Source organism: Zingiber officinale, chromosome 2A (genome assembly GCF_018446385.1).
Source record: "Zingiber officinale cultivar Zhangliang chromosome 2A, Zo_v1.1, whole genome shotgun sequence".
Taxonomy (NCBI): Eukaryota; Viridiplantae; Streptophyta; class Magnoliopsida; order Zingiberales; family Zingiberaceae; genus Zingiber; species Zingiber officinale.
The window spans coordinates 9,174,423-9,199,173 of record NC_055988.1 but is presented as its reverse complement, the minus strand read 5'-3'; the positions used below and the strand labels follow the sequence as shown (position 1 = coordinate 9,199,173).

The following is a 24,751-nucleotide window of genomic DNA, read 5'->3' as shown; positions in this document are numbered from 1 at the left end:
AGATGTGAAGGTTTTTTCGCCCAAAACCTGCTGGACACCCATAAAATTGACTAGTTTCTGGCATTTTGCATTCATTCTTCATGGAGTTGCTTACATACATGAATATATACTTATACAAGCTTAAGAGATTGAGAGGCATCGAAGAGGCAGAAAGAGAGACATCCTCATTCCATTCTGAATTCAGACTATTCTTCTTTACGCTTGTCTGCATTCTCTGCCCAAGCAAAAAAGATGGAATATCTCAGGAAATCAGATCTAAATACATATTGTTTAATTTACTCAAACATCAGAGAATCAGGGATCGATCAATTATGGAGTCACCTGATCTCCAATGCAGACGACGACATAGGCATCGTTGTCATTGACATCTTGCTTGGCGAGGTTGACGCCAGGACCGGCCCTAGGATGGTCAAGATGGGCCGGCGCACAGGGCCACCTCGGGTAGGGCCCAACTTATATTAGTAAAAAAAATAATAATATTTATTAAATAAAAAATTAATTTAAAATGATTATAGATTTTTTTTTAAAAAAAATGTCAACAATAAAAAGAGAAATACCTATGGGAAGGAGCTCGATTATATATTTTCTTCCTCTGTTTTTTTTTATTTCTTCCTAAATCCTAAATTTACTTTTCCTTTCTGTCTTACACTCAAACTCTTTGCTTTCGCCCACTTTGACAGTCATCAATAATCACCTTCCTAGTTCGCACACAGTGATTTCCAGTGTTATCGTCGTTATATCGTTGCGTCACCACCAATACCCAATGACACTACACACACTTAGACCCTTCGAGACTTTAATTTAAGTAGAGTTTTCTTATTTGATCTATGTTGATTTAGTTTGATGCATGATTAAATGAAAAATAATTTTAGAATACTCAATTAATTTGTTTGATATCTTTTTATTATAGTAAAGTCTTTATTTTGTTAATAAAATTATTTTTACAGTATCGATTTTATTATTATTTTTATATAATTACAAAGGATCTATTTTTTTTTTCACCGGATCCTTCAAAATCTAAGACCGGACTTGGTTGACACCTCCCATTGCCCGCATTCGGAGGAACCCCATCGAGTCGAGTTCTTCATTTCCTTATCTATAATTTGTTTGATGAATTGAGATTGATTTTGCCTAAACATTGTTTGTTGTTATGTCTGAAGGTGTGATCGAAGGAATAATGGATCATGTTTGTCTAAATGTGGCAAAACATCGATTCGCTCGTCCCTAGTAATCCCATCAATTCGTCTCTAGATCAATACAGAGAAGGTAAATCATAGATATTCATGATCTGTGTTTAACTTGATAAAAAATTTTAAAAATATAAAGAATAAAGATAAAAACAAAATTAATTAAAAAATAGTTTTAAAAAATAAATAACTTGTTTTTTTTTCTCAAATTTTAATTTTCTTTGAATAGATTTTTTTAAAATAGGATCATCAAATTCATTCTGTGCCTTTGTCTGTCCCGTATGTGGTGCAATTAATTCAATTATCAAATCAAAACAAAGTAATAAACTTAAAAATTTTCTCTCTTATTCAATTAACACTGAAAATATTTAAATTAATAATACATATAGTCACGGGATTACAAGAGAACCTTCAATAATTACATTCGATAATACAATTGGTTAACCGATTCACTACATATAACAGTAGAATAAAAACAATACAAAGCCCATACTGAATAAAGAAGATAATAGATAATAATTAATCTTATCCATTATTCTCTATGTTTATACCTGTCATTACATATCTTTCCAAGATCATATTGAAATATTTGGATTTAATGATAAAAATTGTTATTGGATTATGGGGCAACCTTCGATAATAACACCAGGCATTGTGGGGCAGTTTGCCAATGAACAATGATCACCTAATTCTAATCCCCACCAGTTCACTCCATATATATTTTGAAACTGAAGTGAGACGCTAAGCAGGAGAATAAAAAATGCAGAGCCCGCAGTAAGTCCAGCAGATAATAGATAATTATATCTAGTCCACCATTCTCTATGTTTATGATAGATGAAATAGTTGAAGAGTAAACCAACAATAAACCAGCTCCAATAACCCACAATCCCACCGTAAGGTAGAATATGAGCGGCACTGAATATAATTGGGAAGTTAATGAGTCCAATCCATTTCTTTTCAGGATACTTGTGCGATAATAACCAAATGGGAATTGGTGCGACGAGTCCAATTAGAGCAAAGATGAAGACTACTGAGTATATGCCATCGGGATAAAACATCTTGCTAGGTCCGACAAGCCCCCATGTTACCCCAGAGATATACGTTGCTTTCTCAGTGGGGCATGTCCAAGGACTTCCCTCCGGAAGTAAGTCAGGTTGGCAAATATTATCTATTGATCGGAGCATCCACCATGCTATGCCAAAATCAGTGAAGCATGAAATCGCCGTGCCTAAAATCTACACAGTCAACATTTTTTTTTTAAAAAAAAATATTTTATATATAACTAATGAGGAAGAAAATGAACATTCAAGTAATAGAAGAATGTGAATGATTTTACCATGAGGTGAAATAAGATTTTTGGAGGAATCTTCATATAGTGTGATAATTTGAAGTTAGATATAGTGTAGACTGCCAATAGGTAAGCCTCTGATCCGTATAATTTGAAAGCCATGTTGGCTAGAGGTTTGCCTGGATTCAAGTATCCAATGATGGCTTCCAATAACAAATCTAATGTAAATCCCTATATGCATGCCACACATAAATTAAGTTACTAGTTAGTCAAAGTATATATTCAATAATCAACAACTTCATTAATTATATAGATTAGTGCGCACCAAACCAGCAATTGCTTCGAGTACGCATTCCAATGGAAGGAACAGAAAAACCAGAGCACATGCCAACAAAACTTCCCAGTAACGAAGTTGAATTTGACCGCCAAAACCTTCACAGACCAGAATTGCCATGCCGATCATGGACAACAATATGGAGTAAAACCACCACTGAGGAATAGATTTATAATTTTGCTTCATTAGCCTCCCATGCACATCTAGCTCATCATCGTCTTTATATGCTCTCTTAAATTTGTGCCACAGTGATCTGCAGAGAGATTACTACAACGATCAACTGGACTATGAATACATCAATTAGAATGTGACAAAATGAATACGTACCTCCCATAAAAAAGAGTAATATGAGAAATAGAGGATGTGTATTGAGCAAGAATAAATGCGTAAGAATAAATCAGTGAAGTAGTGAAGTATATCTTCGAGTACTTATCATAGGCTTCTTGATTAAAGGTGACAGTAGTGTTTGAATCTAGAATTCTAGAGACATTGTATTTGTGGCTCTGAGAATCATAGATATTGGTCGAAAACAGTGGAAATTTTCTTGCTTCAAATGCATTACTCCAATAAGAGAAGGGTATAATAATGTATGCGACCACGATAAATCCAATCAACCTATTGAATATCGCAAATGAAGGAAGAACTAAAGGGCTTCCTAAAAAACTTGTCATAGTCATCCAATCAAGCGAAATTGATCCAACGCCGAGTCCATTCATCCCGGAGCCAATTTGTTGTGCAGTGATTGAGTCCTTCCATATCCAACACACAAAGGAGAGAGCAGTAACAGACTGGAAGAAATAAGCAGGGATGATGCTGTAAGCGAAAATCACAGCAAAGACAATAAAAAAGAATTGATAACGTGATAGCCCTCCCTTAGGCCTCTTATCCTGCTCATGTAATGCCCTGATAAATACAAATAAAAAAATTACATATCATTTTCATTTCATCCTATGCTTAATAATTCTTTACCAACAACAACTTAACATACCTGTAAAGAGAGATGCTGGCAATTACATTAGGCCACCACATATACGGTGAATCCACAAAAACTTTTAGAAACAAACCGGCAAATCCGAAGCCCAAGAACTGCATAAATTGAATGTTAAATATATAGTCACTTTTCTTCTTTCTTATATATGATTACTTCTTATAATAAATTTGGTACCTGAGTTGATATAACCAAGAGCAAAGCGGGTAAAATATGAATTTCTTTGCGGTAAAAGATCTTGGCGATACTGATATTGTAAAAGCCTGGACTGCCTACCGAATTAACAAATATGGACATGGCGATGTGTTCTTTGATATTGAAGGAGCACGGATTCAGCGAAAAACTCCATCTTGAGCCCGGGATTCTCACAACTTTATTAGGCAAAACTCTGGCTAACAGATTACATCCACCGAACAAGAAGATATCGATAGAAGCGGGCGATATGTAGACAAACTGCTGCCTGAAAGAAGCGATTCTTAACAACACCGATTGTAGGATGCAAAGTGGAACACCAAGAATCCATAAGCGGAATGTTAACACTTGCAACGTTGGATCGTCCGTCGAAGGAACTGTTAGTCGCACTTGCTCGATTGGCGAGTCATCCATCTTAGCAAAAAAAAAATTTAACACGATTATATTAATTATTGATTAAGAACGGATATACTTTACAGGTGCATGATTGATTAAGAAAAAAAAATATTAATTGTATTCCCCGTAATCTATTTTTACTATTCACAACTGATTGCCTATATTTAACTTTAATTTTCTTCCATTAAAGTTAAATGCGTCCTTTAAGAGACTTGCCTAACATTTATACAAAATCTTAATGTTCCATAATTTGAATGATATGACCATCGGCTCATATTATAATCTAAAATTTTCATAAGTAAAGAACTGAAAAAATAGAAAGATAATTGAATGGTAAATATTATTATTATTTTTTTATTCTGAATATAATTAATAATATTATTATTTGATTTAGTAATTTATTTTATTCGATTTATGATGAAATAAAATATAAATGATAAGTAGAAAATGAAATATATCCAATATAATAAAAACTTAATTATTATTATTGTTATTTATGTTTTTATAATTTAGATATTTAAATTTTATTCAATTAATCTTGAACGTAGATCTTATTTCCACTCATTCGATTAACAAGTAGATTCAAAACACAACAATTACGTACACTTAGAGGCTGATTTTTTATTTAGCTTGATTAAATTTGTGTATATTAGCAATTTATCAGGCTCAATTGGATTTTTAAATTTATTTAGCTCATTTGATTTGTTTAATTAAACAAATGGTACGTCCAATTGACTCTGTCTTTACTTGTGGACTTGACAAGTTATCGGGCTAGTTCGTTAGTTCATAAAAGAGAGGGAGAAAATTATGTTTTTAGTCCTGTAACTTACACTTTTTTCAATTTTAGTCTTGTTATGAGATAGTTAACATTTTTAATCCTGTAACTTGTAATATTTTCCAATTTCAATCCTTTTTCCTCTCAAATTAAAATTTTTCAACGAAAAATGATGAATTGTAAATTGAATTTGGGGATTTTGATTTTTTATGACCCATGTGCTTTTTATATTCCAAGCATAAACTAGACATTTTTCGTTGAAAAATTTTAATTTTAGAGGAAAAAGGATTGAAATTGAAAAATATTACAAGTTATAGAACTAAGAATGTAAATTAACTCATAACAGAACTAAAATTGAAAAAAATACAAATTACAGGACTGAAAATATAATTTTCTCGTTCATAAAATTCCTCTTGCACGATAATTAATTGTTGCTACTGACCAACCAACCAGCGACTGGGGCATCGAGCTTTAATTGTCAACTAGAGTTCAGTTTTTGACGTAGTCACTTTGACTCTCAAATTAGAAGAATATGATGATAAAGATTAGGGTTTTTTTTTGTATGTAAAGTGACACATGTGTGAGCGTCCTTGGAAGGTGATGAAAAATCCCTTTTTAGGGAAAACCCGACCTTTTCTTCTTAAGTAGGCCTTATTTAATTCCTTAAATAGGAGAGATTTAGTCCAATCGTTACCTTTTTCTTGTAATAACGGGATTAAAAGGCTTTTTTTTTCCTTTTATTTCGATCTTCTTACTTATTATTCCTTATTTATCATATGATTTGGTCATACCATTGCCTTTTTTCTAAAATAACCATATTATCTCTTTTTATTTTATGTTGTTGAGAAAACGAGAAGCCCAAAAGGATGTCGTGAACTGGGAGTCCCGAGAGGATATCAAGAACCGAGAGTCTCGAGAGGATGTAACCAAGAGGATCTTGGGAACCAGGAGAGTTCTGAGAGGATGTCGGGAATCGGGAGTCTTGAGAGAATGTAACCGAGAGTCCCGAGAGGATCTTGGGAACCGAGAGTCCCGAGAGGATCTTGGGAACCAGAAGTCCCAAGAGGATGTCGGGAACCCTAAGGGAGACTCAAGCCTAGAGTTCAGCCTTGGACCCGTCCATGCAACCTTTTTTTGACAAATCCACCAATCTTTTGTCTACGTGGCATCCAATACTCGGGTCACAAGTCTCCCCTTTAAGTCTAGTTGAAGAAGACAATAATTCAATTGACTGGACAATTTTGATGGTTAAAATAATTTAAACTGACTCTCCTTTAACCACGTAGCAGATCCATTGCGAGTTCCCAAGGAGATTGTGCAGGATTGGTGTGCACGTGAGAAGGGGGGAGTGAATCACGTGATTTTAAAAACTCAACTTTTCAATTTTATGAAATGAGTATGTAGCGGTAAATTAAAAACAAAAACAAAACACAAGAACTCGAAGAATTACTTGGTTCGGAGTCTTCAGTGATTCCTACTCCAAGACCCATAATTCCTTAGACCATATCGATGGACAATCCACTAAAAACCTCTTCTGAAACCACTGGAAGAGGAAATTGAATACAATATATCGAAGAAACGGAAGTGTAATAGCCTACACTCCCTTTTTGTAAATTGTAAAGAAATGCAGTAATTAACTTTGTTACCGACTCGTAGAAAGATGATTCAGGAGCACTCAAGAGTTGGTGTCAGTCTGCTGACAATAGTTGGAAGTCACGGAATAGTATTACACAACAGTCGGATGTGTTCGCAGCAGTAGAAATGTCTTTGCAGCTCGTAGAGGAGTTGATGCTTTGTGCTGCTGGAACTGCTCTTTTAAAGAGTGTTGAGGGTGAATTACGTGATTTTAAAAAATTTTATCTTTTTGCTTTGAAATCAAAATATGTAGTAGAATTAAACACAAAAATAGAAGCAAGTAAAAAATACAAGTACGCAGTAGAATTAATCATCTACGTTGTTTGGAAAATTATTTATTATTATTTTTTTTCTAAAATTTTAATTTTCTTTGAATAGATATTTTTAAAATAAGATCATCAAATTCGGAACGTGCCTTTGTCTGTCTGTCTTTGAAGTGGTGTAATTAATTCAATTTGTCTAGTATATGGTGCAGTTCATATGTGGATCATGTTTAACTAGTCATATATGTGCAATTTCATTGTGATTTTAGATAAAAATGGATAGATAATTATCATATGAAAACAAAGTAATAAAATTAAAAATTATCTCTCTTATTCAATTAAGACACCGATAATATTTGAATTATAATAAATATAGTCACTAGATTATAAGATAACCTTCATTAATAGCATCCCATATTATAATAAGATAATTTACTGATGGACATCTAATTCTAATTGAATATTGACAAGAGTAGAATAAAAAAATACAAACCCATATTAAATACAGTAGATAATAATTAATAAATAATTTTATCCATTATAAAACTGGTCACTGAATTATGGGACTGTCACGCCCCAGAGGAGTCCCTGTCCGAGAAAATTTCGGCAGCATCTCCCCTGTACGGTGGACAATCTGAAACTTTTCTACATCTCATATACCTCAGCCACAGGCGGTTGGAATAATAACAGTAAATAAAATCAATCACCACGCAGTTTATATAAGTATTCAGCCTCTGGCTGTCACAACCACGCAGTATATAATAGTAAACAACAACAATAGTACTCTGACTCGAAATCCACCCTACTCAACTACACTCGTAAAACTCAAATCCGACGAACTCACCTCTTCTGCCTTCCCGGCAGGCACGTAGTAGAATAAAAATCCAAATCATATCACAAGTCCATCAAACGAAAAGATTCCATACAATATCCATATGTAAGTCCAAAACAAACTAAAACAAAGTCTGATAGCGAAAAGCTAAAATGAAACAACAACTCAAAAACCAGCAGCGGAGTAGCACTACGTGCAGTGGGGACTAGCGACTGGAACTCCCTCCTGACAGCATCAACCTGAAAATAACAACAATGGAGGCGGGGTGAGTCCAACACTCAGCAGGTACAGTTGATATGCAAAGTAAAGAAACAACACCTAGCACTAATCATGCATACAGTCTCCTGATAAGAAATATAAGAATACATCTGAAATAAACAGGAGAATACTGTACTAACCAGGTCCTGAGTATAAGGTCAAACAGTCCGAGGGATATAGGAATCCTGTATGCATGTCAAACATAGGTATCCAAACAATATGCAGCATATAAATGCAGCAACCACAAACACAAGCAATAAATGCATCATGCATATGATGACAATGATGCGTCCTGGTCACCCCTGACGCGAGTCGATCATCTCATACAAAAGTGAGGCCGAGTGGGTAGGGCTGTGACAACCGCACTGCCGTCACTACTCCCGATGAGTGACCGAGTGGACGGATGTCGAGTACACCTATCCTCCTACCCCAAATCATAGATGGGGAGCGCAATGCTCTCATCTCCCGAGACTCAGGGGAGGAATCCCCACACTTCAGTCACACTACCCATGAGCGGACCAACGTGCCTAACAGAGTCCCTGCAACACACTGCCTGAATCGACCACTAGCCCATGAGTGGTGGTGTGTGCGAATCCATGTAATGAGCGATGTGCTCAACAATAATGGAGCGGACTATCGCACAGCATGCAATCATGCAAATGATGCATGTCAATAACCATATAAACATCCTGACCTAATCCATATATATAGAAAAGTGCACCCTAGGTCAACGAATCATATCGAATCAAAGGTACACAGAAGGTATAAAAACCTAGGTCCTGAACATGGTCAAGCATGGCATATCACTACCCCTATAAGCATGTACAAACAGGTAAAATATACCTGAGATGCAAAACCAATCAATCAATCAAGCATGTAAGATTTGGGTAGTGATTAACCGAAACAGATAAGAAACACAATTAATGCAATATGTTAATTTAATTACTAAGCATATCAAATGACATAAGTCAAAAGTACCTGCCTCCGAAAATAGAAATGTCCAATTCTGACTCCGAGATACTCGTCTCGCGTCAAGATCCTGTATTACCAATTGCATATATTTTTATTTAGCTATATTCTCATAAATAGCTAAATAACTCTCTAACCCTAAATTAGGGCAAATCTCTGATCAACACATAAACCCAATTCATTCATACATCATGAATCAAAATTACTACACCTTACCTCAATCAACTATTGTAGATGTCGAAATAAAACCAGCTACTGGAAACAAGGATGAGTTGCTTGATCAAGAACACCACAAACAACAACCTTTCAGCCACTGCCCAACAACTCAATTGATCCAAGGTTGGATAAAAATTAAAGATTACAAATCCAAACAACAATCTAACCTTACCTCTTCCTCACAGCCCCTCTTTTGATGATCCTCTGCCAAGATCGTTGCTACTGGCAACCAGGTGAATCGCTGGACCAAAGCACACCACAAGCAAACCGGATCAAAAATAAAAATCCTTGCACCTACTAAATTTCCAACCAAACAAAACCTCATCGAACAGCACAGCGAGGAAGCAACATCCACTCGGAAAAGGAGAAGGGTCGGCGCCGGCAGTGGTGGCGGCGCGAGGTGGCTAGGGCACAGCGGCGATCCAGTGGCGACGGCGGCTTCAAAAACTAGGGCTCACTATCACGGAAATCAGAAAGAAGGCCGACAGTCGGCGTCGGCTCACAAGGTCGGCGTCGGCTCTGTGGTGGCGGCAGAGGAGAGGAGAAGAGAAAAAGGCGGTCGGGCGGCACCGGGTGGCTAGGGCACCGAGGGGTGCGGCTCGGGAGGAAGAAAAGAAGAAGAGAAAGTGGCCGATTGCGTCGCCGGCGGCTAGGGCTTCGGCAAGGGATCGGCTCGGGAAGAAGCAACTGCCAGCCGGCGGTTAGGGCCCGAGAGAAGAAAAGAAAACGCACAAGGGGAAGAGGCTCGGGCGCAAAGGCTTCAACGAGGAGAAAAGAAGAATATAAAATAATGGAAAAGAAAAGTAAAAAGGAAATGTAATTATAAACATTTCCTCACTTAAACGGGTCGCCTAAACAGGCTTTTCCGGGCCCCGTATTTATCCCCGTTAACTCGTCCATACGAGCTCCGAAAAATTCCCGGAAAATATCCAAAAATTCCGGAAAATTCCCTTATTCATATCCGCCTATTTCCGATATTTTACATTCTCCCCCACTAATAAAAATTTGGTCCCCAAATTTCAGTATCTACCATCAGCAAGTACTAATAACAGATAATAATAATAAATGCTGAACGGTAAATAAACTCAAATACCTCAAGTGAAAAGATGGGGATATCGAGCTCGGATCGTATCCTCGAGCTCCCAAGTAGCCTCCTCGTCCGAATGATGCTGCCATCCCACTTTAACCAGCCGGATGGTCTTGTTCCGCAAATGACGCTCCTTCCGGTCGAGAATCCGTACCGGAACCTCCTCATATGTAATGTCAGGCTGAACTTGAACTGGAATATCTGCCAGCACATGCGTCGGGTCGGGCACGTATCTCCTCAGCATCGATACGTGGAATACATCATGAACGCCTGACAGGGACGGTGGTAGTGCCAGTCGGTAAGCTACTACTCCGATCCTCTCCAATATCTCGAAAGGACCAATATACCGCGGAGCTAGCTTACCTCTGAGGCCAAATCTCTTCACCCCTTTCGTGGGTGAAACTCGTAGAAATACATGGTCGCCAACAGAGAACTCTAGTGGTCTGCGTCTCCGATCAGCATAACTCTTCTGACGATCCTGCGCCTCTGACATCCTCCGTCTGATAGTACGGACCAACTCTGCATCCTGCTGAACTCTATGAGGTCCCAACAACTGAGCCTCTCCAACCTCATCCCAAAGGACGGGTGTCCGACAAGGTCTACCATACAACGCCTCAAACGGTGCCATCTGGATAGCCGAATGGAAGCTGTTGTTGTAGACAAACTCTACTAACGGCAGATGGTCCTCCCAACTGCCTCCGAAATCCATAACACATGACCTCAGCAGGTCCTCTAAAGTCTGAATGGTCCGCTCTGACTGTCCATCAGTCTGTGGATGGAAAGCTGTACTGAAACGGAGCTGTGTGCCCAAGGCCTGCTGCAGACTCTGCCAGAAACGAGATGTGAACCGTGGATCTCTATCCAAAATGATACTCAATGAAACACCATGTAGTCTGATAATCTCTCGGCAATACAGATCTGCCAATCGATCCAGGGAATCAGTCCTCTGAATCGCTAAGAAGTGCGCTGATTTGGTTAATCGATCAACGATTACCCAAATCGCGTCATGGCCTCGTCGTGTCCTCGGCAACCCTACCACAAAGTCCATGGTAATGTGATCCCACTTCCACTCAGGAATAGGAATCCGTTGAAGTAATCCTGCAGGTCTCTGGTGTTCAGCCTTTACCTGCTGACAAACAAGACATCTAGCTATGAAATCCGCGATGTCTTTCTTCATACCGTTCCACCAATAGGAACGTCTCAAGTCTCGATACATACGGGTCCCGCCCGGATGGATCGTAAATCGAGAACGGTGTGCCTCCTGTAGTAGCTCCTGTAAGACCGGGTGAGACTGAGGTACGCATAATCTGCCTCGGAAGTATATAATACCCTCCTCGTCTCGTGTAAACTCGGTCACGCCTTAAGCTATCTCGACCGCCAATGAACTGCAAATGCCGATCACCACTGTGCCTCTCGGATCCTCGTCCGATCGACGATCGAGCAACCATGGTAACAAGAATACCGCCTCGCGGTCCCTCGCCTCCAGTCTAACTCAAAAATTCGAATCAACCAGAATCAAACCGGTGGCAAGCTAAAGTCCTTCTGGACTTCCTAAGTGGATCGGCAACCACATTAGCTTTCCCGGTGATAGCTAATGGTACAATCGTAGTCCTTCAGAACTCCATCCATCTCCTCCGTCGGAGATTAAGCTCCTTCGAGTGAAAATGTATTTGTGACTCTTATGATCGGTGAGAATCTCAAATGTGATACCATATAAATGATGGCGCCAAAGCTTGAGCAAAGATGATGGCAGCTAACTCTAAGTCATGAATGGGTAGTTCTTCTCATGGTCCTTCACCGACGAGAAGCATAAGAGACTACCGCCGTCGCATCGTAGCACGCCCAAACCACAGAGAGACGCACGGTGTAAAGTACAACCATCCTCTCCAAGGTAAAACCAAACCGAGCCAACACTAATCTCCGCCTCACCGAAAGTCGATCTCGCAATCCTGATCATATGAACTTCACGCCTTTCCGGTAAGATCAGGGCATAGCAATACGCGAGAAGCCCTCGACAAACGCGTCGGTAATATCCGCCAATCCGTAAAACTGTGAATCTCTGATCGACTTTACCGCCCCAACCGTAATGACCTCGATCTTCCGAGGATCCACTCAAATACCTCTGCTAGAAACCACGTGTCCCAGAAAACCAACTGAGGATAGCCAGAATGCACACTTGCTGAACTTCGCGTACAGCTGATGTCGTCGAAGAATCTCCAAGACTGTGCGAAGATGCTGTGCATGCTCCTCCTCGGAACGAGAGTAGACCAATATGTCATCAATGAAAACGATAACAAACTGATCCAGATACTCCAGAAAGATGCGGTTCATCAAATCCATAAACACCGCTGGAGCATTGGTAAGCCCAAATGGCATTACCAAAAACTCATAATGACCGTATCTGGTACGGAAAGCTGTCTTCTGAATATCTGAGTCTCTGACTCTCAGCTGATGATATCCGGATCGCAGATCAATCTTAGAATACACTGATGTACCTCTGAGCTGATCAAACAAATCCTCGATCCGTGGTAATGGATATTTATTTCTGATGGTAACTGCATTCAGCTGCCTGTAGTCAATACACAACCTCATAGTACCATCCTTTTTCTTGACAAACAGAACTGGAGAACCCCATGGTGAAACACTAGGGCGAATAAATCCCCTGTCTAAAAGCTCCGGGTTGAGCGTTCAGCTCGTTCAACTCTTTTGGTGCCATACGATACGGAGCTTCGATGTCGTGCGGTTCCCAAATCACTCAATAGCGAACTCCACCGCCTTCGAGGCAAACCGCACTCCTCCGAAATACATCCGGTATTCCGGACAACAGAACGCTGAGAGTCGCGAACTACATCCTCGATCGATCAGCGACAACAGAAACCATGACACGTGGAGATGCAGCTTCAATCACCGAAATAATCGAGATGCCGTCCTCTCTGCCGGTGAAACTCCACGAGGGTTGGTTCGAAGGCGGAAGGTGACCACCTCGTCGGCAATCAACGGTAGCATGATATCATGATAGCCAATCCATACCAAGAATGATATCAAACTCGACCATCTCCAATACTAGAAGATCTACCGTAAGTATCATGTTGCCAAAGTCTAACGGCAACCTCGATCTCTGGGTGACGTCTAAAGTATCACCTGACGGTAGGGAGACAATCAATCGCCGCAACCTAAAGTGGGTAATCTACCAATCTCCCGCATAAAGGTACGAGATATAAAAGAGTGCGAACTACCAAAATCAATCAAAATATCGGAGAATGCATAAATGGAAATCGTACCACGGAAAACGGATCCGCGGCCCACTGAGCATCCTCTCCGTAATAGCATGAACACGACCGCCTCCTGGAGGAGGAGGCGTAATGCCGCCTGGCGGTCAGGTAAGCTCGCCACCGAGGCGCCGCAGACTATGTGCCGATAAGACCGAGAGGATGGTGATCGACATCGGTACCGGTCAGAATCGAGTCTCGACATCGCTCGAGTGGATAATAAGGTCTTGAGCAAAACTGGGTGCTATGTAGCTGAGTACTCCGTCCAAGCATGCAAATGCCGCGGAGGAGCTGCCTCCGACGCGGAAGATTGGGCCGCCTCCTCGATATGCCTCGATCGACTAGGCGCCCCTCCGACCGACCCTCCCGCAATCGTGGCTGAGCCTTCACGACAATCTCAACAGGTTCTGTAGCTTGCAATAAAAGCAACCGACTATCCCAGAGCAAGTCAGTGAGGTGATCTCGATCCACATCTGAAACAATGAGTATCATCGGAAGGGGTTTGCGGCTCACTGAGAAACCGGAACGCCTCAAGAAGACCGCCTCGATTTCGAGGCTCTACGAGACGCCCGAAGAACTCGACTGATCGTCATGACTACTCGAGGCCGCCTGCCGCCGAGTCTGCTGGACCGCCTGATGTCCGACCAGATGCTTCCTTTTCCGTCCGGATATGCCGTCGCACGAGCTAACTCTATCATCAAAGCTCGATTCAATGCATCGAGTAAGATGTAATCCCTAATCCGGCAAGCTGTATATGCAGATAACCATCCAATCCCAGTATAAACTGCATCATGTGAGTTCTGTCCTCCACAACTAACTCTAGACAAAACTGAGCCAACCGGAGGAATTCAATATTATACTCGGTCATCGAGCGATTATTCGCCTCGACTCATAAAACTCGCGAGACATCCGATAGGACAGGGAAAGAAACGGCTCAAAAGCCTCTCTCAACTGGTCCATGTGACGTTATGCTCACCAATAATAGAACTGAGTAACCCACTAGGCATTAGCTTCATCCCGTAAATGGTAGCCAGCTCTGCTTTCTCCCACTGGAGCAAGCCATATAGAAGAAAGTCGCTCCATAGTCTCTATCCATGACAGAGCCATACTCGGATCGAGATCTCCGCGGAAAAGAGTGAAACGAGTCTTCATCGACTCACCAGGCCGGAATCCTAGCTCGTGGCAACATAATATCGATGAGTGACGGCCGCAGGAATCGCGGAAACACTGGAGCCGATACTACGTGGTACCGCTGAATAAACCGGAGGAGGAACTCCGATGCTGCTGTATAAACTGGACCGACGGGGACAAAAGTGGTGGCCTAGAGGTAGGTAATGGTACGGATATGGTGCACTGCCGCCATCAGAGGCACCGGGGCACAAAGCCGTGTCGGGTACACTGAGGTCCAAGTGGTGGTGGCACTGAATACGTCGTAGGCTGCGCTGGAGACCAATGGTACCCACAGGTACTGTAAACAGGGTAGGCGTGGATACCGTCGGTGTGGCCAAAGTAGGTATCTCTACAGGAGCTATCGGGATTTGAGAGCCCGATGCTCTCGCTGCATCCTGAGTCTGTCCCTGACTGACAGGCTCACTAACAGTGGACATCTCTGGCATATCCAGAGATCCTGTGGTCCTCGCACGTGGTCGTCCAGCACCACGTCTCGCAGCAATACGAGTAGATCGTCTCATATCTGTAAATTAAATTACAGATATCAATACCAATATAACCAACATAAAATAACAACATACCTATTTGCCGTCTGGAGATGTCCAGTCCCCAATTTGACCTCAAAATTCCGAACGTACATATCGCCGGAAATCCCAATAAATCCGAAACGGAAATCCGAAACATAACCATATCGAAAATCCGATAATGCCCAGTTTGACTAGCAAATCTGGCTAACCAAAATATCCAGAATACCAACATCAGGTATTCGATAAATCTCCAGAACACCAAAAGCAGGTATCATAACTCGTATCTGATACAAAATAAATTGGTATCAGATAAATCCCGAAAATCCAAAATACGAAACAAAAGATCGTAAAACTGTGCTCTGATACCACTAAATTGTCATGCCCCAGAGGAGTCCCTGTCCGAGAAAATTTCGGCAGCATCTCCCCTGTACGGTGGACAATCTGAAACTTTTCTACATCTCATATACCTCAGCCACAGGCGGCTGGAATAATAACAGTAAATAAAATCAATCACCACGCAGTTTATATAAGTATTCAGCCTCTGGCTGTCACAACCATGCAGTATATAATAGTAAACAACAACAATAGTACTCTGACTCGAAATCCACCCTACTCAACTACACTCGTAAAACTCAAATCCGACGAACTCACATCTTCTGCCTTCCCGGCAGGCACGTAGTAGAATAAAAATCCAAATCATATCACAAGTCCATCAAACGAAAAGATTCCATACAATATCCATATGTAAGTCCAAAACAAACTAAAACAAAGTCTGATAGCGAAAAGCTAAAATGAAACAACAACTCAAAAACCAGCAGCGGAGTAGCACTACGTGCAGTGGGGACTAGCGACTGGAACTCCCTCCTGACAGCATCAACCTGAAAATAACAACAATGGAGGCGGGGTGAGTCCAACACTCAGCAGGTACAGTTGATATGCAAAGTAAAGAAACAACACCTAGCACTAATCATGCATACAGTCTCCTGATAAGAAATATAAGAATACATCTGAAATAAACAGGAGAATACTGTACTAACCAGGTCCTGAGTATAAGGTCAAACAGTCCGAGGGATATAGGAATCCTGTATGCATGTCAAACATAGGTATCCAAATAATATGCAGCATATAAATGCAGCAACCACAAACACAAGCAATAAATGCATCATGCATATGATGACAATGATGCGTCCTGGTCACCCCTGACGCGAGTCGATCATCTCATACAAAAGTGAGGCCGAGTGGGTAGGGCTGTGACAACCGTGCACTCTGTCGTCACTACTCCTGATGAGTGACCGAGTGGACGGGATGCTGTCGGAGTACACCTATCCTCCTACCCCAAATCATAGATGGGGGAGCGCAATGCTCTCATCTCCCGATGACGGGGAGGAATCCCTGCCGGATAACACGTTGTGTCACACTACCCATGAGCGGACCAACGGTGCCTAACAGAGTCCCTGCTGCAACACACTCTGCCTGAATCGACCACTAGCCCATGAGTGGTGGTGTGTGCAGATCCATGTAACTGGCGATGTGCTCAACAATAATGGAGCGGACTATCGCACAGCATGCAATCATGCAAATGATGCATGTCAATAACCATATAAACATCCTGACCTAATCCATATATATAGAAAAGTGCACCCTAGGTCAACGAATCATATCGAATCAAAGGTACACAGAAGGTATAAAAACCTAGGTCCTGAACATGGTCAAGCATGGCATATCACTACCGCTATAAGCATGTATAAACAGGTAAAATATACCCGAGATGCAAAACCAATCAATCAATCAAGCATGTAAGATTTGGGTAGTGATTAACCGAAACAGATAAGAAACACAATTAATGCTACATGTTAATTTAATTACTAAGCATATCAAATGACATAAGTCAAAAGTACCCGCCTCTAATAGAAATGTCCAATTCTGACTCCGAGATACTCGTCTCGCGTCAAGATCCTGTATTACCAATTGCATATATTTTTATTTAGCTACATTCTCATAAATAGCTAAATAACTCTCTAACCCTAAATTAGGGCAAATCTCTGATCAACACATAAACCCAATTCATTCATACATCATGAATCAAAATTACTACACCTTACCTCAATCAACTATTGTAGATGTCGAAATAAAACCAGCTACTGGAAACAAGGATGAGTTGCTTGATCAAGAACACCACAAACAACAACCTTTCAACCACTGCTCAACAACTCAATTGATCCAAGGTTGGATAAAAATTAAAGATTACAAATCCAAACAACAATCTAACCTTACCTCTTCCTCACAACCCCTCTTTTGATGATCCTCTGCCAAGATCGTTGCTACTGGCAACCAGGTGAATCGCTGGACCAAAGCACACCACAAGCAAACCGGATCAAAAATAAAAATCCTTGCACCTACTAAATTTCCAACCAAACAAAACCTCACCGAATAGCACAGCGAGGAAGCAACATCCACTCGGAAAAGGAGAAGGGTCGGCGCCGGCAGTGGTGGCGGCGCGAGGTGGCTAGGGCACAGCGGCGATCCAGTGGCGACGGCGGCTTCAAAAACTAGGGCTCACTATCACGGAAATCAGAAAGAAGGCCGACAGTCGGCGTCGGCTCACAAGGTCGGCGTCGGCTCTGTGGTGGCGGCAGAGGAGAGGAGAAGAGAAAAAGGCGGTCGGGCGGCGCCGGGTGGCTAGGGCACCGAGGGGTGCGGCTCGGGAGGAAGAAAAGAAGAAGAGAAAGTGGCCGATTGCGTCGCCGGCGGCTAGGGCTTCGGCAAGGGATCGGCTGCTGGCGTTCGGGAAGAAGCAACTGCCAGCCGGCGGTTAGGGCCCGAGAGAAGAAAAGAAAACGCACAAGGGGAAGAGGCTCGGGCGCAACGGCTTCAACGAGGAGAAAAGAAGAATATAAAATAAAGGAAAAGAAAAGTAAAAAGGAAATGTAATTATAAACATTTCCTCACTTAAACGGGTCGCCTAAACAGGCTTTTCCGGGCCCCGTATTTATCCCCGTTAACTCGTCCATACGAGCTCCGAAAAATTCCCGGAAAATATCCAAAAATTCCGAAAAATTCCCTTATTCATATCCGCCTATTTCCGGTATTTTACAGGGACAACCTTCGATAATCACACCAGGTATTGTGGGACAATTTGCCAATGAACAATGATCACTTAATTGTAATCCCCACCAATTCGTTCCATATATACCCTGAAACTGAAGAGAGACGCTCAGCAGAAGAAGAAAAAATGCAGAGCCGGCATCAAGTCCAACAGATAATAGATAATTATATCTAGTCCACCATTCTCTATGTTTATGATAGATGAAATAGTTAAAGAGGAAACCAACAATAAACCAGCTCCAATAACCCAACATCCCGCCGAAAGGTAGAACAAGAGCGGCACTGAATATAATTGGAAAGTTAATGAGTCCAATCCATTTCTTTTCAGGATACTTGTGTGATAATAACCAAATGGGAATTGGTGCAACGAGTCCTATTAGAGCAAAGATGAAGACTACTGAGTACATGCCATCGGGATAAAACGTCTTGCTAGGTCCAACAAGCCCCCATGTTACCCCAGAGAGGTACATTACTTTCTCACTGGGACATGTCCACGGACTTCCCGCCGGAAGTAAGTCTGGAATTGACAAATATTGTCTATTGATCGGAGCATCCACCATGCTATGCCGAAATCAGTGAAGCATGAAATCGTCGTGCCTAAAATCTACAGTCATCATTTTTTTTAAAAAAAATTATTATATATATATATAACTAAAGATGAAGAAAATGACCAGCAAGTAATAGAAGAAAGGGAATGATTTTACCATGAGGTGAAATAAGATTTTTGGAGGAATCTTCATATAGTGTGATGCTTTGAAGCTAGATATAGCAGAGGCTGCCACTAGGTGAGCCTCTGATCCATATAATTTGAAAGCCATGTTGGCTAGAGGTTTGCCTGGATTCAAGTATCCAATGATGGCTTCCAATAACAAATCTAATGTGAATCCCTATAGGCCACACATAAAGTTACTAGTTAGTTAAAATGTATATTCAATAATAATCAACAACTTCATTATATAGAATAGATTAGTGCGCACCGAACCAGCAATTGCTTCGAGTATACATTCCAATGGAAGGAACAGAAAAACCAAAGCGCATGCCAACAAAACTTCCCAGTAACGAAGTTGAAATTGACCTCCAAAACCTTCACATACCAGAATTGCCATGCCGATCATAGACAACAATATGGAGTAAAACCACCACTGAGGAATAGATTCATAATTTTGCTTCATTAGCCTCCCATGCACATCTAGCTCATCATCGTCTTTATATGCTTTATTAAATTTTTGCCACAGTGATCTGCAGAGAGATTAGTGTTGGGTTCGGAGCACAGCGGAAGTCATATAATGAATCATGGATCTTTCGTGGTACATATAGTTTTACACAAAATTATATAAAAACATATCTCGAATCCTCAACAGGTGTGAATAATATCACAGACAAATAAGACAGATAAGAGCCCCACGTGTGACTTCTCTAGCGGTATCCACGCGCACTAGATCACGAACTTGACACGATCCTGTTAGGATGTATACTAAAAGTCTAGCTTTTGGTATAAAACATTTATCTAGAAATAAGAATCAAATGTCTACATTTGTGATAAATGTAGTTGTTCAATTAATTTATATTGTAGATAACATGGTGTGTGGTGTCACACACAGAAGATCATGTTATCAGTACCTTATAAATTATAAACAGTAGCTCACGACCATGATGGAAATGAACAAACCATTGGAAGGTTGTAGTGTAATTAGGTGTTAGTTTATCTTAACTATATAATTACACTAGTACATTAAGAGTGTATTGAGTAGGACCATTAGAGGTCGTTTATTTTATACTGACTTTATAAAGGAACAAAGACCTCAGTTATTATGGAAGTGTGTGCTCTTAATCCTAATATAATAACAAGCACATATATTTGATATTTATTTCTTTAATTTATCAATGAGTGAGATTTAGTTCGATGAATCAATAAGCCCGATAAGTTGGGAAATGATATCACTTATAGTGTGTGTTGTTGATTATAGAAAGAAACTGTGTCCTAGTAATCTAGGTTGAGAATGTCCCCAAGAGGAGCTCATAAGGATTGTCATGTTAAACCCTGCAGGTGGACTTAGTTTGACATGACGATGAAGTTGAGTGGTACTACTCTTGGAGCTAGATATTAATTAAGTGAGTTGTCAGTAACTTACTTAATTAGTGGACATTTGTTATCTTAAACACAGGGAGACTAACACACTCATGATAAGAAGGAGCCCAAAATGTAATTTAGGATTGATGCGGTAGTTCAATAATAGTTCTCTAGTGGAATGAATTATTATTGATAAAATTAAGTTGTGTGTTCGGGGCGAGCACGAGATGCTTAATTTTATCGGGAGACCAAAACCAATTCCTCCTCTCGGTCCCTATCGTAGCCTCTAGTACATAGAGATTTATACCCACCGCATACCCACCTTCTTACCCATCCAATGGGGCCGGCCAAGCTAGCTTGGAACCCAAGCTAGGGCCGGCCAAGACCAAGTGGATGAGCCATGTAGGTGGCCGGCCAAAGCTTGGGTCCCAAGCTTAGGTGGCCGGCCACTAGAATATTAAAAAGGATTTTTATTAAAATTATTTCTTATGTGGATATCATGATTTTAAAAGAGAGTTTAAAAATTAAAAATTTCCTTTTATAGCTTTCTACAAAAGATTAAGAGAAGAGATTAATCTCTTTCCTTATTTGTAGTTTAAAAGGATGGTTTTAATTTTTGGTAAAAACTTTCCTTATTTGTAAATCATCTATATGTTTAAAAGAGAGTTTAAAATTTGAAATCTTTCCTTATTTGTTGATTAAAGGAGGATTTTAAATTTTAAGAAAACTTTCCTTTTAACCATGTTCATGATTTAAAAGAGAGTTTAAAATTAAATATTCTCTTTTATAAGTTTCTACAAAAGATTTGATATCTTTCCTTATTTGTAGATTAAAAGATATTTTAATTTATAAAGATAACTTTCTTTTTATCCACATGTTTAAAAAAAAAATTTTAATTTATTAAATTTCTTTTTTATAAACCAATCATGAAGGGATAAAATTATTGGAGAAATTTTTATAAATTTCCGGAAACAAATTAGGAAGTTTTAATTCTTGTTTTAATTAAAACTTTCCTTGATTTGGGGCTTGAGGTGGCCGGCCATTGTATTTGAAAAAGAAAATTATTTTTAATTAAATAATTTTTTCTTTTCAATGAAAAAAGAATTAAGGAAATTTTTATTAAATTTTCCTTATTTACGAAGACCAATGGTTATAAAAGAGGGGGTAGAGGAGACTTCAAGGCTAACGACTCTATTCTATTTTTCTTTCTCTTTTCCTTGGTGGTGTGGCCGGCCCTTCCTTCTTCTCTTCTTCTTCTCTTTGTGGCCGAACCTCTTCATGCTCATGGAGTTTTAATTGGTGGCCGGATCTAGCTTGAGGAAGAAGGAGAGAAAGCATACATCCCTTGGAGCTTGGTTGGTGGAAAGGATCTTCATCTTTTGGAAGCTTTGTGCTTGGCCGAAATTTGAAGAAAGGAGAAGGTGTTTTGGTGGTTTCTCATCTCGGAAGATCATTGCCCACACAACGTCCGAGGTTAGAAGAGGAATACGGTAGAAGATCAAGAGGTTTTTCTAAAAGGTATAACTAGTATTTTTTCTTTCTGCATCATACTAGTTATTTTTGGAAATAATACTAAATACAAGAGGCATACGATTCTAGAGTTTCGAATTTGTTTTCGATATAGTGTTCTTTTGTTTTTCTTTTCCTTGTGATTTGATTGTTCTTTTCGGTTAACCTAAAGTTATTTTAGGAAATTAAATATTATCTTTCCATAAAAGGTTTTGTCTAGTCGGTGGTGGTTGCTCCCATATTCAAGAAGGTCATGTGCCTCGCCACGTCAGTACTGGGAACCAATTATGGAAATTAATATTTAATGAAATTAATAACTTAAGGTGATTTGGGTCGAACGTGTTAAGTTTCGCAGGAGATCCAAATCAAAACCTAAAAGAACAAATAGATTAAGTTTTGGATTAAACGTGTTAAGTTCCGCAAGCGATCCAAAATTTAATTTAAAAGAACACATGGTAGCTAGGAAAATGTTCAGACCATCGTACAAAATTTTTGTACAGTGGAACCTCTAGGTTTTCCGAGTAGCAACCAACAGATCCATTAGGTGCTAGTCTCTTGGATCGACAAAGCCTTAGAAGCACTACGATCTCTTTCGAACGAAGAAGAAGTTGACGAGGGAAACTCGGAGAGAATGATTCTACTCTTGCATCTTTCCGAGGATGGCTACTTATAGACTCCAAGGAATACGAAGAGTTAAGTTCTCAATAAATTCATCATTTATGATCTTCATTAATTAGGAAGATGAAGAGTTATACGCTCCATAAATTCTTCATTTATAACCTTTATTATGATAACTCTTCAAATTCTTCATTAATTATCATTATGATGACTTTTAGAATTCTCCATTAATCATCACGATTATGGCTATTCGAATTCTCTCTTCTTTGTATCAAATAAATCCATATTTGATCTTGATCTCGACTAGCTTCCGATACCATTGTTCATATCTACGTGCCATGCGTGCGACCCTCTAGGTTTTATACACGAAGGCAGTGTAAATCCATACACAGACTAAGGTAACCGTCTAACAATAGTTTTTAACCACCCAATACGATAAAATTAATATCAGTCATAAACTGTAAACCACCATGAACCGATTACTGTGTAATTCAATCTCTTCATCTAATTCTACATCCCAATTAATTCGGTACATTATGCATAATTACCAAATTAATTATTTTACTTGATTTCCAAGATATAATAGACTTCTCTTGAATGATAAATCATTCCTCCCATGGTCATGGATTTTGAGTCACTAATATCTCTATCAAGCAGTCAGGATGTTAACTCCTAATCCAAGAGAGCGATGAATCCTCTAGTGACTCAACACTATTCTCTCTACGCTTTGTCATACACCCAATATCATATTAATCACAATCCGATTAAAGACTGCTTTTAACGACGTCAAAGCACATAACTTCACACATAGAATAAATGACGGTCTCAAGTCAAAAGATCAGTTATACTCGTTCATAAGAGAAATAACCAATGATGCTTAATATGTGGTCTCCTCTTGAGCGGGTCGTGTCTAGTGTACCTCTAAACTCAAGGCACCCCTAAGTACAACTTAGATATCCATCCCTCCGGTCTATCTCAACCTAGTCATACTCAGCGTTGATCTAGATATCCATGTCCCCTCTAGATATCTATCTGATCAAGGACTATTTTCAGATTAATATACCGATTAATCTGTGGGACTTTATCATTAATCATATGCGTACAGAAAAGTAAATAATTAATGATAAATTCTTGCCTTTATTAAATAATTATCCATAAAATACATAAGGAGTGTCTTGACACATAAGTGCATACACTAACAATCTCCCACTTGCACTATTACCAAATACTACAAACTCTCAGTCCTAGACTCCTCACATGGGTCTCATGTTTCTGTAGAGGTAAGGCCTTTGTGAGTCAGTCTGCGATATTCTCGCTGGTATCTACTCTGCTAACCAACACATCACCCCTCTGAACAATCTCTCTAAGGAGGTGATACTTCCTTAGTACATGCTTGGATCGTTGGTGAGATCTTGGCTCCTTTGCCTGGCTATGACCACATTATTGCCACAGTATAGCACAACTGGATCAACAATGCTAGGAACCACTTCAAGCTCCACTATGAAGTTCTTAATCCACACAGCTTCCTTTGTTGCCTCTGAAGTTGCTATGTACTCGGACTCAGCTATTGAATCTGCAACTGTCTCCTGCTTGGAACTCTTCCAGTAAATAGCTGCACCATTTAGACAAAACACATATCCTTGTTGCGACTTCAGATAATCCCGATCTGTCTGAAAACTTGCGTCAGTATATCCTCTGACGACTTATTCCTCGTCTCCTCCAAACACTAAGAACATGTTCTTTGTTCTTCTAAGATACTTGAGACTAGTCTTTACCGCAGTCCAATGACCCTCTCCAGTATCTGACTGATATCTACTCGTCATGCTTAATGCATACGAGACATCTGGTCGAGTCCATATCATTGCATGCATTATGGACCCTATAGCTGAACCATAAGGTATCTTGTCCATTCTACTTCTTTCCTCTTGTGTTCCTGGACACATAGTCTTGGAAAGATGCACACCATGTGACACTGGTAAATATCCTCTTTTGGAGTCCTACATACCAAATCTATTCAGCATTTTATCAATGTATACACCTTAACTCAACCCTAGTAATCTGC

General features: G+C 40.0%; 1 protein-coding gene across 2 annotated transcripts; it reads right to left on the bottom strand.

Annotated features, from left to right (window-relative positions):
• Window positions 1–1,655: 1,655 nt before the first annotated feature.
• Window positions 1,656–4,389, bottom strand: LOC122044387 (oligopeptide transporter 5-like). 2 transcript variants are annotated; one of them, XM_042604881.1, is made up of 5 exons: window positions 3,975–4,389; window positions 3,798–3,895; window positions 2,801–3,712; window positions 2,524–2,706; window positions 1,656–2,422 (listed from the first exon to the last, which is right to left on the bottom strand). In XM_042604881.1, exons 3-5 carry the CDS (start codon window positions 2,993–2,995, stop codon window positions 1,799–1,801), a joined length of 1,002 nt encoding a protein of 333 aa, XP_042460815.1. In that variant the 5' UTR covers window positions 2,996–3,712; window positions 3,798–3,895; window positions 3,975–4,389; the 3' UTR covers window positions 1,656–1,798. Both variants share the same exon structure in this region, with proteins under 2 accessions (XP_042460815.1, XP_042460816.1).
• Window positions 4,390–24,751: the final 20,362 nt, after the last annotated feature.

Excerpts from the sequence above, each read along its gene's own strand:
- LOC122044387 (XM_042604881.1), bottom strand. The coding sequence starts at position 2,995 with ATGAAGCAAAATTATAAATCTATTCCTCAGTGGTGGTTTTACTCCATA. Across the intron at positions 2,707-2,800 it reads TCGAAGCAATTGCTGGTTTG|GGATTTACATTAGATTTGTT; the intron begins GTGCGCACTAAT and ends GCATGCATATAG. Across the intron at positions 2,423-2,523 it reads AAATCTTATTTCACCTCATG|ATTTTAGGCACGGCGATTTC; the intron begins GTAAAATCATTC and ends TTGACTGTGTAG.